The sequence below is a fragment of the Natrix helvetica genome, assembly GCF_964273705.1.
Source record: "Natrix helvetica genome assembly, chromosome: 3".
Lineage (NCBI taxonomy): Eukaryota > Metazoa > Chordata > Lepidosauria > Squamata > Natricidae > Natrix > Natrix helvetica.
The window spans coordinates 133,815,511-133,831,256 of NC_138549.1; the positions used below are offsets into that span (position 1 = coordinate 133,815,511).

Sequence of the window (15,746 nt, forward strand, 5' to 3'; positions counted from 1 at the left end):
CTATAAATCTTTATAGAATTTCTTGTAAATAAAGTCCTGAAGTCTACTTGTAGATTTACACATGATTATAGTTCCTTTAGTTAAAGTTCCTTGAGTAATTTAACAGATTTAAATCTGTATTTTTTTCTGTCAAACTTCTATCAAGCCAATTTTGAACTCCAGTTGAGAACTTAAGATGAGATACTACAGTGTAAAAATAGATCTAATTATTTTTTTTTAAAAAAGGTACCAATTTAGAAGGAGACCGTTTAAGGTGAAAACTAAGGAACTAAGGGCTAAATATTTTGGTAGAATATTAAAGACAAGTCTATTCTTTGATGTGCTGTTATATTTTTATGATTGTAAAAACTCTCAGTCCTGATACTAAAATATGACTGCCTCTGGTCTGCATCCTCTGAGCTGTTTGCTATACTGCTAAAAGTTTTGTATCTGTAACTGGGCAAAATAGTGCATCATAGGGCAAAATATTCTCAATTAAGGTACATAAATGAACTAACTTACATAATGCATGCAAAATCTGGGATCCATAACTCCTGGGTAATTGAAATTTGCCAAACTTTGTAAAGCATGTTATGACATAAAAATACAATAAAGCATTTTGTGACATAACACAAGTGTCATAAAACCTTTCCTCTGGTTAACTCCTGATATTTGACTGTGCTACACAGTTCAACATGGGCTACTTTCAAGACGGATACATCTCTGAATATCTCCCTGCATGTTTTAAGAACCTTTCATGTCCTTTAGAAGTTCTGCCATTATTGAAGGCATTGAGAAATCTGGTCAGGAAATGTCTGAAATAATGATCCAAGGGGTCATAGGTTGTCAAATTGTATCAGACATGAATAACCAGACCTATACATGCAGAAGTCAAGTTAAGTATTTTATTAAGTTCTGCCTATAATACAAGAATGCCCTCAGTGTAGGAGATTGTTGGAACTTAATGGAGATAGGTCAGTTCTAACCCTTTGGTGGTTGTGCAGGGATTCTAGGCTAACTCCATGCTTGATCCCTCCTCTCTGGCAGGCTGGGTGTTCCCGGCAAGTTGCTTCTTATTCCCAAGAAATAGGAAACATTTCATCTATGTGCTCAATTCATCTTGAAATTGGTCTTCATGGGATATTATTATTGGGATAATGCATTTATTTTATCCAGCGAATGAACCAAGGTGAGCATTTCAGGTATTTATACATATTGTTGTTGTGACTATGAAATATTGTCTTCTAATTCTTATTGTTCCTCAATGCCTTACTTAGTAAAAAATGAAACATCAAGATAAAGAGCAAGTCTCTTTCAGTGAAGTCTCATCCTTTGAATGTATATGTATGATCCTGCTTGATGTTTCCTTCAAAGACACCAGACCAAAAGCACTATGGTGGATGCAGGTTGTAAATTTGCAAAACTGAAAAACATTAAGGATGTTTTGTCCTTCAGTCTTCTGAGCATAATTAAATGACCAAGATCTGTTGAGATGATAAAAGCAACTAAAGCACTTGGGTATGAGAATAGAGTCCCTGTCTCTGGGATTCTGCACTATCAATGGAAGAACATAAAGGAAATGTTGAAGCTTGGGTTTTGGGAATAGCAGGTTGGGAAGAGCAGGTTGTTGCTTGTTCTTTGACACCACAGTTTGATTGGTTGGTCTGTCAAAACCTGTCAGATAAGATCACGGGTAAAAAGAGGCTGAGTTATCAGTAGGATTAGCTACTCCACTTTAGATAGAAGGCTGATAAGAATAGGAAAACATGTTTTCACCACACTTGAAAAAGCTTTCTTGATTTCATTCTTTTTTCTGTTGCCACTAGGGATTCATCTGTACTCCATACTGCAAATAGCATTAAACTGAAAGTCTTATAGCTTAAAATGTCTATTCTCATTTTTTCCAACTTTCTTGCTTCTTCTGTACCCCCTGTTTTTATATCATCTTTCCTGCTGGGACACTGTGAAAAATTCAAATTTGCATACGTTCTTGCTATTTTTGTTAATCGTATTGGAAATATTACCCAAATTAACTTTTGGATTTTTTTTCATACACCAAAAGGGCCTACAATGGTTTTTCAGAAACAAGAGATACTTTGAAATTGTAATGCAGTGGCTGATACTTCTGACTGAGATGCAATTGCAAACACCCACTTTCCCAGCCAGCCAGCTAGCTAGGTAGAACTGTAAATAAGGGTGTGTTATCTTGATTGGGATATATTGATTGCATCTCTTTTAACTCACAAATCTTTATCGGTGCTTATAAGGAAGTAACCAACTTCGGTTTTATTTTCTTTCACAAGGATTAATTTAGAAATAATATGCTTTGATCTTTAAGCAAGAGCTGAATATCCAAATAAGACAGAAGTATGATGTGTAGGAGTTACAGAAACTCTTCATCCACAAATATAAAAATTGTGCTATTGTGAATAATAGTTCCAAAAGTAAGTGTCCATTAGAATATCTATATACTTCTAAAACTCTCATATTGTTTGGTTGTAATGGTGCCTCAAAGGGCAATGATTTTTAAACCAATAATTTATAAAATGTGTCTTAAATCCTGGACCTATGACACCCATGGGAGCGAAATTTGGGGAAGTTGTAGCCTCTTCAGCACTGCTGTGCTACTGCTGCGTCAGTTCTGCTGCCACATTGCCTTGGTCAGCCACAGTCATGTGATCTTCATTTCCAATGTTTCCTGATAGCTTCCTGATAGCAAAGTCTTTGTTTAGGGAAGCGCATAGGGTGAAAGTCAATGAGGATGTAGGCAGGTAAAGTTGCAAACTGTTTGAGTAAGTTTACTCCACCAGTGAACTTTTTCCCAGTTCCTCTGCACTTATGCTACACTGGCTATTCATGCATCCCTTTGCTCCCTCCCCTACTCACCTGGTGTAAAGTAAAGTAAACTGTAAAGTCAATTGTGATTGCTGAAACTCCCTGCCCCCTGCCCATTAGCAAGGGAAATTGGTTGCCAAAAGGAAGCACAAAAATGAATACTCCAATCAGTCCACACTCTTCTATTTGTTTCCCTCCTACTTTTCTTCTAGTAATAGCAAGCAGAAATGCCATCAATAAGTTCTGGAAGCAGAAAAACTCCCTGTCCAGTTGCTTATGCAGAACAAAAGTTGGTGTTATGGTGACCAGGCACATGGCAACAGGGTACTTTTGGCAATGGAAACAGTTCCACGCCATAGCCCAAGAGGAAGTCTTTACAGTCTTTTCTTTGGATCAGGAATTGAGCTCATCGTTAACCAACTCAGTTTTTAATTCCCACACAAGTTCTACAATGGTTGTAAGGATGCAAGGCTAAGAATGAAAGGATTTACACATTTGCTGGTTCATCTTGTGTCGTATTGATATAATCATGGAGAAGCTTCTGAGTACACGTTGAGGTTGTATTTTATGGCAAGTTTAGACTGCATCTTTAGAAGGATTCTAATGATTTTTAGATTCTATGCATAATGTAATTTGAAGTGGCTTCCAAGTGTTTGTGCTTCTGTTTTTAATGCCCATTACTTAAGGCCCTCTGTCAAAGGAATCTGATACATCTCATGGATAAATATTACTACAAACTATTTAGATGGTAGGATTGGTTTGAAAAAATACAAGAGTGGAATAATGAGGAAATTTATAACTCATCTCAAAAACAACATTTGGCCTTCATTCCTTTGCTTATTTATTATCTCCTTTGTTTTGTTTTAGGTGAAGTGGATGGCATTTATTATGGCGGCAATCGCTTTGGGTCAATGACAGATTCTGGAACAGCCACACTTAAACCACGTCCAAGAGTCCGCCCTCTGCTCACTTTTTTGCCTCTGGTGAGTATTTGCTACACATTACATGATGTCGGATTATATCCATCCATCTAACAATCTTATTGTTCTTGTAAGGGAAGATAGAGGACAAATTTATTTGTTTCAGTTTAATATAGCTGCTTTGAAAATAAGATGGGGAGGGGTTACTGGAGGAGAAGGGGGAAGTGAGAAAATTCCAAAGTTTTCATATATCAAACACATGTTTATAAGTGAAATTTTATATACTGGTTTTATGTGGATGAAGGAATAATCACAATCAACATAAAATATAAGTTGATATTATGGAAACTGAAAAGGGCTTCAGGTCTCATATTATATACATGCTGAAAATTGCAATTTGAACATATGGTTCATAGGAATGTTGAAGGGATCATTATTAGATACATCACTACTTGATAATCTAGTTTTCAAAATGAATCAGATAAATGATGAAAGCTGTGGCAAGAAAAAAACAAAAGGTCCCCCCCCCGACTCTTCTTTATAACAATTTTATGAAGATAATCAAGTGATTTTGAGTTGTATTATCTTCAGTGTATTTAGTTTTGCTAGAAAACGATTACTATTAGATAGTAAGCCTATAAACAACTTTGACCAATGCATTTACATTTGGAAACAAGCAGAGATGAAACAGAGAGATTCTGATACCATTAATGTTAACGGTACATGTATTTATAGAGTAAAAAAAATAACTTTTTTTTCAAGAGAGATTTGACAGGCAGATTTCCCTTTTCAAACCAGACTGGCACAGCTATCTGACTTCCATTTTGTGACAGGTCTATATAATTGATACATCCTTTTAACCTTGTCACAAAGATGTGTCAGTAACTATTTTTAAAAGACATATCTGTCCTTCATCTCACTCACTACTAAACATGGAGGTGGCTTATGGTTATCATAGTTCTTTGGATGTTAAGATAGTGTTCTTCTTTTCCTGATATAAGCCTTGTAGTATGAGTGAATTTGGCCTTGGAGAATTTACTAAAGGAACTTGGAATATTCAGTGTAGAGACAAAAAAGATAAGGAAAGGCATGATAGCCATGTACAGGGCCATAAAAGGAAACTTCAGTGAAAATGATCAAAAAGTGCTTTCAATGATCACATAAAATAATGTCAGAAATAATTATTAAAATAACTATAAACTGCATCCATCTAGATTTCATTTAAATATAAAGAAAAAGTTACTAAGAAATTCGCACTAGCAGAAAAATGTACCTGTGAAGGTTATTGGTTTTAAAGAAAAGGCTGGTCAGTTTTCTTTTGTGGTTGGTTTATTTCAGGGTCAATGAAGGGACGAGAAGGATCAACCTCTCTCATGTGCAAACTTGAGAACTTTAAGACTTGTGGACTTCAATTCCCAGAATTCCCCAGCCATGGCTGGCTAGGGAATTCTGGGAGTTGAAGTCCACAAGTCTTAAAGTTCTCAAGTTTGGACACCCCTGGTTTATTTGATTTTCCTGCACATGAGAGAGGTTGATCCTTCTCATCCCTTCATTGACAATGTGGTCAATGATACAATCAGATTTGTCTACCTTTCATTGGCTATTTTATGCCCTTGAATATACTTCATGCCTGCTGCTTGTCCATTCCCTGGGCAGTTTTTATTCAGGACTATTTTGATTTTGTCAGCAGGAGAGCCTGGTCCTTTTTCTCTCAACTCAAAAGCTATCTCTCCTCACTCTTACAGATAGGATAGCATGTAGAGTGGGAAGGAGGAGAGAAGAGGAACTGATATTTTCCATCCATGGACATCTGATGGCATGGCAATCTGGTGGTGAAAGAGTTTGCTGCGTGCAACTAGGACCTATGAACTAGCTTGAGAAGCAGCTGACTAGCACTGTTGGGTTACCATGAAGTAGGAAATCCTGCTTCATTACATGGTTTCCATTACACCCATCAGACTGTTTTAGACACAAGGAATGTAGTTTCTCTTCCTGAAGTGGGAAAGCACCTTCCTACTATAGCTACAATCCCAGATCTGCAGGATGGGTTGGGCACCCTGGTAAAGCAGTTGACAAGGGAGAATTGCAAAGTGGGGGGAGGGTTACCCTTATAACTGCCACCCCTCGCTCTATAAGATTTGGGTGTATCCTTTTGGAGAATGATTTAGTGCTTTTCCAAAATAGGGCTATTCATAAATCAGTTTGATCCTTGTCTAAAAGAAGCCACAGTATTGGCTGCACACCTGTACAAAAACACTGAAGTAAAACCAGAGCAAGCCTTAACAAGTCTAAACACCTGTCAAAGCTCACCTCCTGTCCAGATACAATCCATGTCAAAGAAAATGATTGATGGATGTCTCTCCCCCACCTCCAACAGCTGATGAGATGTGACGGAAAATAAACAGGGGTAGGAGAATCCACCAGTTGCTTTCTTTAACTTTTTCTGCATTAAAACTATAAGGACCGCACCCCTCCCCTTGCCTCATTACTAAAGCAAAACAGGACTCAGAATTGAAGGTAGTGCAAAGTCTGCAACCACACTTTACTATCAGCTTAAGGATTAGAGACATGACAGATGTAACATCATTGCTGACAGATGTAACTATCAGAATATCGGTATTCTAGGAATAAGACTACCTAGAAAGAAAATCTTGTGGAAGGTAGTGATACAGACCTAGTGAGATGTACATTAAGTTAAAGGAAATGACTTGGTTCACATACATAATTAATTTAATCAACAACCTTTCCTGGTTTGTACATAACTACACTAAAAGCCTGCTCTGGCAATATCAAATTTTCTACTATGACTGCATGATATTGGCCCCTTTTTTCCATTCCTGGTCAATTGTAGACTTGAATCATCCTTTGCTCTATCTAAAGCAATGTTTTCCTCTTTATTCATCATCCAAGAGAAGCCCCAAAATGCTATAAATCTGTTGGGCTTTGTCAATTATTATGTGAGAGAAAATGAGATGACTGTGGTTGATCAGGAAAAGAGGAATCAGCAATATGGACAATGAATTACATGTCAATATCATTTTCTGCCAACTCAAGGTTAAATAGTGCTAAGCCAGCAACAGAGAAAAAAAGCTTAATTGCAGGTTTCAAACTTTTTCTGACTTTCATAGACAGACTGTACTTTTGTGCCTAAGCCTACAGTATATACAGAGCAGCCTGCAAGTTTTGCAATGTTCAAATAACACAATGTGTCCAAACAAATCAATTATGTTATTGCTTAGCATGATGATCTGGTTCACAAAATGTAGATATGCAGATTGGAAGTGACTGGTACTTATTAACTTAAGGATGGAGGCACTTAAGGAGATGTGAGGTATGTGCACAAATAATGCAAATTATGTACTTGAGGCAAATTACAAAATACACATTTGAACGATGAAGTTACATCTGTGTGACATTATAGGCTCCAAGTGACCAGGCTCCAATTATCATACTTCAGACACATTATACAAAGATTTAGCTCTCTGGAGAATTCAATAATATTGCAAAACGTGCAAGGAAAAAAGAATATAATAACCAACTGCAAAGTGGATGGAGTAGATGGACTCAATTAGGTAGTTAAGGGAGCACCATGAAAGCACCATAAAAGACCTGAAGGACAATGCTGGGGACAGATCCGTCTGTAGAATATTTATCTGTACGGTTGCTAGGAATTGACACCTTGCTCTAATTTTTGACACCAATAAACTCCTGAATTTACCTACTCTCAGATTTTGACAGGCTCTGAACTTCAATCTCAGTCACATAGCTTCTTTCCTATCTTCTCACATGTTTACTGGACAATATTAGGCATTAAATAAGAGAGGAGATATTTGCTTGCCTTACTTGTTGTCTCTGGTTCCTGATGTCTATTGTTTTCTACTCCAACTTTTTTTACCCTTGCCCAGTGAAATTTACAATCAAATGTTTCTAATAAAGAAACAGCATTTGAAAAATTTGGAAGAGCTTCTTTTTGGGGAATAGCAGGAAAAAAATATGTTTCTTTTCTTTTTACTACTAATTTTTCAGAGAATTGCTTTTCTCTGATGTACACATGCTTCAGAATGTGTACATCATGCTTCAGATGTACACATGTTTCAGAAATATCAATGGATATGTGTAGAGTGAATTTAAAAAGTCAAAATGGTAGCTGTGAACCTATGATCAAAGTCCTGCCTGCTTTTTATTTCTATTGCAAGCTATCTTGACTGTTTTACACACACACATACACACAACAAATGCTCCCCGACCTGGTGTCTTGCAACTTAGGAGCAGGATTCTGAAGAGGAAATGGCTCATAATAAATATTTTTTCATTCCTTTCTGCTGTTTCTTCTACTCAAACATATTTGGATACTTTTAACTTTAAAAAATCAGCACTTCACTATATGTACGCATATTTACCTCTCAATTCATGTAATTCTACAAGAGGAAGCATACAGTGTTTTCTTTTTGATGTTACTTAACAAATATAAAAATATTCTTATCTTTTTCCTTATGCATTTGCTTTGTATGTAGTATGCATAGCAGATGAGCAGCTTTCTAGACTGAGGTGTGGATATATCTGGTACTACCCTCTTTTTTTAAACAGGTCTGACTGGGCGTTAGTTTTGGCTTTACCTTTATTATTAGTCAATGGGCATTAAAAATACAGATTTGAATGAGTCAGCAACAAATTAGTTATTTTCTCTTGTCAGTGTCTACTTCTTTACATAAAGCTAATATTAATTCAGTATGCTATACATGGGATATTGTTTGATTTAGAACATAGCAGGAACAATGATAAACTATTAAAAATAAATAAACAAACTTGCACCACCTGCCAATTATTTTCTAGCTATACTTCATAACTTGCCTTTTAAAACTCTGAATAGCATTGGCTACTGAAAGTTTGAACTCCTTTTCCTGGGCTTTATATATGCAAGGGAGCAAAGTTTCCTACATTGAGGTTCCATATGTAAAGTTTCTTCCCAAAATATTTTTCCAGGCTTCCAATTCTTTTCTCTACAGAAGTGTATTTATTTGTATTTGTATTTATTAGTTTGTAAAAAATGTACAAGATAGCAGGTATAAATATAATCATGGATATAAATGAAAGAAATGAATACAAATATATGGGGACAGTAGGACAGGGACGTTAGGCATGCTGGTGCGCTTATGCATGCCCACTTTATGGACCTCTTAGGAATGGGGTGAGGTCCATGGTAGAAAGTTTAAGATTGAAGCTGTGAGGGTTAGATGATGTAACAATGGAGTCAGGTAGAGCATTCCAGGCATTGAACCACTCTGTTGCTGAAGTCATATTTTCTGCAATTGAGTTTGGAGCAGTTTACCTTGAGTTTGTATCAATTGTTTGCCCATATATTATTGAGGTTGAAGCTGAAGAAGTCATTGACAGGTAAAACGTTGTAGCAGACAATTTTGTGTACTGTGCTTAGGTCATACAGCAGGCAGCGCAGTTCCAGATTGTCCAAGGCCAAAATTTCAAATCTGGTGGCATAGGGAATTCTATTATGAGTAGAGGAGTGGAGTACTCTTCTCATGAAGTACCTCTGGATCCGCTCAATTGTATTAATGTCCAATGTACAGAAGTGTTTCTCAATCTTGGCAGCTTTAAGAGGTGTGGACTTCAACTTCCAGAATTCCCCAACCAGGTATTTTTTTGTATATTTTCAATGTCATGGTAAGATATACATCACTTAACTAAGCAAAGAGAGCTATGACAGGAATTTGCTTACTGAAACAAGGAATTATCTAAAGGAAGTTAGTATCTCTCAGAAGACAGGAAATGCCTTTGAAACGTTATTTGGTAAGAAAACCCCAAAATCACAGCTCTACCCAATTTGACATCACCACAAAGAAAAGAGGTCACATTGGGTATAGCTGTAGTTTCTGTGTTTACTTGGCATGTTTACATGTATTAAGACTTTCACATTTGTTTTCTATTTTCTATTTTAAAAGTGGCAGGAAACTAGGAGACAGAGATCTAATCCTCCCTTAGGTATGAAAGCTTGCTGGATGATTTTGGACCAGTTGTTTTCTCTCAGACCAATCTACCTTACAACATTGTTGATATGAGGAAATAGGAGCATTAGACATGTCTGCCATTTTGAGGTGTCCCAAAAAATAAGGCTGGGATAAAAGTCTAATCAATGAATATATTCTGGGGCAATTCACTTTCAAATTATGGCAGCTTTGGAATCCCCCAAAAGCATCAGTGACTACATATATACAAATCATATGCACATACCTGCCAGGGGTGAAATCAACTTACCTTTGCTACCAGTTCGTAAATGTGAGCGCGTGCATGAGCGCTCTCTCTCTCTCGCTCTCTCGCTCTCTTTCTCTTTCTCTCTTTCTCTCTCTCTCTCTCTCTCTCTCTCTCTCTCTCTCTCTCTCTCTCTCTCTCTCTCTCTCTCTGTGTGTGTGTGTGTTTAAAGCCAAACTTCCCAAAGGTTAATCTATGATGTTCTTGATCTATTTCCTTTGGAATTTCATGGACAATTACTTTTTCATTAGAAGTACACTAAGAACAATTAAATGATCGGGAAAGGGGGAAAGAGCTAAGAAAAGAGTTGACATTCCCTCTATCCTGTACAATGCATTTTTCTGCCCCCCTCCCCACCAATTCATCAGAACCTACTTCTTCCCACCTACTCCCAAAACAAAAATCCAAGGACAAGAGATCAGTATGGCTTCGTGTCATGCATTTTTAGCTAATGCACAGGTAAGCTCTTAAATGATGAGTACATTTAATAAATGCATTTAAACAATGAAGCATGTGAATCTCAGCCCATGCTTTAACTGTACATTCTTGAAAATGACTGGCATTGAGACTTTCTCCTAATGAAGGCCTTAACCCCTGTACAATTCTACCCTAGAAAGGAATGAAGGTTTGACCAGCCACCTTGAATGTAGGAGTGAGTCAATATTTGAAATTGCACAGGAGCTGTGTACACCCAACATTGGAGAGAAGCCCATTTGTATTATTGTACAGTACTCTGAAAATACCCAATAAGAATGAAGCTTTCTGGCCCTACCCTTAGTCAAACTTGGCATCTGCCTTACTGGCTCACAATTTAGAATCTAAGAAGCCTGTTTTAAATTTGTTTTGGAAGCACTTGTTATGGTTTAGCCTTATGTGTGAATCAGACCATTATAATTGATTAAACCCTGGTTTAGAGACATGGCTTTGTGTTATACAAAAAAAAGTATATTTACTTATAGCTGTGGGCTTCTTACTTTTTTTTCTTTAAAAAAGAGAAAAGTTCAAAGCAATTATGAAAAAAAATGTATTATTGACGTAATAAACTTTTTCAAACTTGTGCTATACAGCCAGCCTCCCCAGTTATCAATCTAGCAGCTAAAGCAACAGCTCCAAAACCCATTAGTACAAATCAAATTTCATAACTATCAATTATTACATAAACAGCAATGTAGCCAGAGGGATCTCCTTTAGGATAAACAGGATGAAATCATGATCTTGGAGCTTAGCAGAAAAGGTCCTCTCCCTCATATCCTTTCAGAGCCTCATCAGATGTAATGACGAATGTCTTATGTTATCAGGGATACAAATTCAACCTCCAACATAGCATAATGAAAATCTGACTGAAAAGATGACTGATACATTCAAATGGTTGATTTAGACTCCACAAACCTGAAATACTAGTTTTGCTGACCTTTTTTATTCTTTCCAACCCGACAGAGTGTTGGAAATAAATTACGTTCTGTCTGCCTGCCCATCTTTTTTCATCAGTAGGATAATAGAACAAAAAAGGATGAAATCTAATGTAGCAGGAGAATCCAGCAAAAGAAAGACAGAGTTCCAAACTAGGTTGGATCAAATCAAGGAGGGGTAGAGAATTCCCCCACCCAAAAAATCATCCTCCTGGAAAAGCAATTGGGCAGTAGCTTGTAATGCTTTCAGAATTAAATTGTCTTTCTGGCAATTGACCCCAAAAGGACCATATGGAGACCACTTTGTGCAAACATATGGTAGTATGTAAAGACAAAGACAGTACATATGGACCCATCTTTATTAGACCCACACATATTAAAAATATTAAGAGATATAGCCAGCCACCCATATCTCTCTCTCTCTCTCTCTCTCCCTCCCTCCCTCCCTCCCCTCTCTCTCTTACACACACACACCAAGTTGTTAAGCAAAGATTTAAACACCACTGATAAATATATATGTTTCAATGAATCCCTAAAGAAATAAACACTAATATAATGTCTATATTGTACTGAATTAACACAATATATGTATTGATGAAGTAGAGTCATCTTAGGTCATAGTATTTTTGCAAAATAAAAAATAGTAAAGTTTTAGAATAAAGGTTAGTCTCTTAACATACACATTTCATCCAAATAACTATATAATAGTTGCATCACATTTTTGCTGAAAATAGGAACGTAACCAGTGGTGGGATTCAGCCAGTTCGCACCACTTCAGGAGAATCGGTTGTTAACTTTCTGAGCAGTTTGGTGAACTGGTTGTTGGAAGAAATCATTAGGGCAGAGAACCGGTTGTTAAATCATCACACCACTGAATGTAACTGTTTGTTAAAAACTAAGTGCAATTTGCAAAAAGTGGGGCTGAATTTGCCAAGTACAATTAGCATAGAAGAAAATAATGAGGCACGAGGGCTATGGGTTTGTTGTTTTCCCAGGCTGCATCTGGAGGGCAAGATTATTATTCAGTTTTCTAAACCCTCAAATGAGCACAGAAGCCCTTCAATGGATAAAATATTGAGCAATACTGTATAGGGCAGAAGCAGTTAAAAGCTGGAGCCAGCTCCTACTGACTCACAAGAGCTGATTATTAAATTTTCTGGAATTTTATGAGCTGAACTGAACCATCATGATTGTTGCGTCAATCCGTTGTTCAGTGGCTAAATGGGACAGTGCTGGCAAGGGAGGCAGCATTATCAATAGATGTTGGGATTTTTTTCCCAGACAGCCAGTTCTTAAAGATTTACCCGCACAGGATTGGCTATAAAAAATTTGGAGGCCATAAAGCTTTGCTTGATTCATATAGAACAAGGGTGTCAAACACATGGCCCGTGGGCCAGATGCATCATGTACTAGCCACCCCCACCCTCAGTTTACCAAAGGGGGAAAAAGTCATGATATCTCATGTGAAGACAATGTGATATCGCGAATTTGATCCCCCTGGTATAGAGGGATGAAATTTCAAAGGTCCAAATGCCTTTGAGTGAGCTGCTTGAAACCATGCTTAACAAAAGTCGTGTTTGAAGCCAGAACTAAACTTAGAGTTGATTCATTTTGTTTTGTTTTACATTTCAAATTAATTAAAATAAAATATGTGTCAGCCCTACAAGGTAGACCATATCACAGAGCAGACACCACATAGGCCTAACGTTACTTTTATTATAGTGGCTGTATTAACACAGTCTTGCAAATCTAAATGTGCTTCCCTTCCTCCCTCTTTTATTTTCATGTTAACTGGGAGAAAGTGCCTGTTTGAGATGTTTTCATAAATTCGTCTCTTTGTGTGGGCTTAAGCCACATTTATCTGATCATTGCCTTGTCAAGATCATCCTCTAAACTCTCCACAATATGGTTAGTACTCTCTGTTCCTAAATGGAATACTTTTCTCTTTTCTCAGTGCACCTGGAGGTGGTAGGTATAAAAACATCAAAATAGCAACCGTGACACTAGAATTGAGGTTACCATCTTAAATGTTTAAAGTGTCTCACTCTCCACTGAAAGCTAATACTTGTGTCATGTTAAAAAATATACTGTAATTTGGTAACAACCTTTGAAATTTGTCAAGCCTCCATTCAAGTCTTTTGGAGCATTCATAAACTTTTAATGCTTCAGGCTCCATGCCTCCTTTTTTGCACTTAATTCTGACATAGACTAGAGCAGAACAGAGTCCTAAACTTTTCTCCACTACTCCTCCTTTTAGTGTAATCTTAATGTACATACCTTCCCTAAAAAATCCAAACAAGAAGATGAATACAAATCAACAATGGAAACAATGTAAGGGAAAGGTGGAATTTTTTTTGTAACAATATAACTAACTGTAAAAGGTTCTTCACACTTCCCCTGAACGTGTATTGGTTTATTGAAATTAGTTTATTGGGGTGTGTGTCTCCGCCCCCCTTTGTTTTTTAACTCTTTATTTGCCCTTCATCATTTTGAGTTGAGCATTTTCATGTTCTGCTGAGTTCAGAAGACTTTGGCCTTTTGTTTCAGATAGCAAATGCTCATTAGAAAGCCCAGCCTTTGTTTAATCATTATCCAACCTTGTATTCAGAACAGTGCAGAAATATTCAGACAGAAAGAACACCACATTCCAGCAAGATGTTTCATTTCCTAGTTACTCCTTAAAGTTAACCCTTTTAGTCTCAGCATGTCTGTGGCTTATTAGTCCCTTTCCGCCACCTGTAGCTGACAGTAGAATGTTGTACTGATTTGCACTTCACTGATTTCCTGAATCCCTTCAGATGAACCTAGGCCAAGATATGAACGAAACAATAGATCACACCCATGTAATCCTTTCTTATGAACTGTGGTTAAAGTTGAAGGTTCCTAGCGAATTACATTCACTCTGAAACAGGAATCTAATACTAGAATAACACTAGGATAACAATACCAGTTTAGCAGAGATCCCATTTGGTGTAGTAATAGAGTAGTACCCTGTTTCCCTGAAAATAAGATATCCTCGGATAATAAGTCGAATCGGACTTTTGAGAGCATGAGCTAAAATAAGGCCTCCCCTGAAAATAAGCCCTCCCTGAAAATATTACAACGCAGCAGCAGCCATGAGGTGACCACGCTCGCCACCTCCTGCACCTCAAAAATAATAAGACCTGCACAAAAATAAGGCCGAAAGCTTATTTCGGGGGTCAAAAGAAAATAAGACCCTGTCTTACTTTTGGGGAAAGATGGTAGTATGTACAATAGTAGTTAGAATGCTGGCCTAGAAAGCAGGAGACTGTGAATTCTAGGCCTTCTTTGGACATGAAAGACGGCTGGGTGACTTTGGGCCTCTTTCACTCCCAGCATCAGGAAGTTGTTATTGTAAAGAAAACAGGAAGCAGGAATATTCAGTAGGTTTGCTGCCTTGAGTTATATATATTAAAAGGTGGGATAAAAATCTAAACATCATCATCATTATTATCATAATAGTGAATGTGAGTCTTATTTTATAACGTTGTGTCTGTCATCTTGCCTTTCCATACTTATGCCTACAAGGGGGGGGGGGTTTACTTCTTTATATTTCTTTTCTTTTTCTTTGCTATAGTTTTTTTTTTTAGTTTTCTTTCTATATTAATGTTTTCCCTTTTTTTCCACTTTCATTTTTTTCTTTTTTCTTTTCTTTTTTTATATATAATTTGAATTAGTTCTTAACCTGTGAACGCTAAGGTTTAATACAACTATTATAAAAAAACAGAATTAAACCTTTTCTTAGAACTCAATAAAACCTTAAATAGAGTTATGAGAAGACATTTTTACTTCTAGCAGAGAATAACGACAACATCTAGCCATAATAATTAATTGATTGCAGGTTAATGAGAGAGAGTAAAACTAATTATAAAGGAGTGTGACTGCTCTGTTTCTAGATTTCTGTTTCTGTATGGTGGAGAATCATATTCTTTATTTTTCTAGTTAACTTTGGAACAAGCCCTATAATTCTGGGACTTTCTTATGGGCTTCTATTTTAGTATTAAGCATGCTTAACCAAACATAACTTTTGGGAATCAACCAAAGTTGAATTGAAGCTGTCATTTGGTATAATTTTGCTAAATAGCTAGGAGAATACTCGTGTTGATCATTTGGATTTACCACAACGTATGGGCCATTTTGTTTCATGGGGGGACTGAGACATAATATATGCAATAAGAGTCTGAGAGGGTTGGTCTCTGATGTGGGTCAGTTGGATTTGGGTGAAGCTGAAATGTACTGCTACTAAGTAACTCTGAGTTTACTTAGGGACATAAGAAATGCAAGGTTGATTCAGCTCTAATTTAGATGTTGAAAGAAC

At 36.9% G+C, this 15,746-nt stretch overlaps 1 protein-coding gene and 1 long non-coding RNA gene across 2 annotated transcripts in view; both read left to right on the top strand.

The window, feature by feature from the left end:
* Positions 1-15,746, top strand: part of LOC309388654 — an 81,012-nt gene that overhangs the window by 13,389 nt on the left and 51,877 nt on the right. The gene's annotated exons all lie outside the window — the stretch shown is intronic.
* LOC309389056 (uncharacterized protein C6orf132 homolog) overlaps positions 1-15,746 on the top strand; it is a 43,190-nt gene that overhangs the window by 12,510 nt on the left and 14,934 nt on the right. The window contains exon 2 of the mRNA XM_081946981.1: positions 3,682-3,797. Coding sequence (XP_081803107.1) covers positions 3,682-3,797 — 116 coding nt within the window. The remainder of the gene's footprint in view (positions 1-3,681; positions 3,798-15,746) is intronic.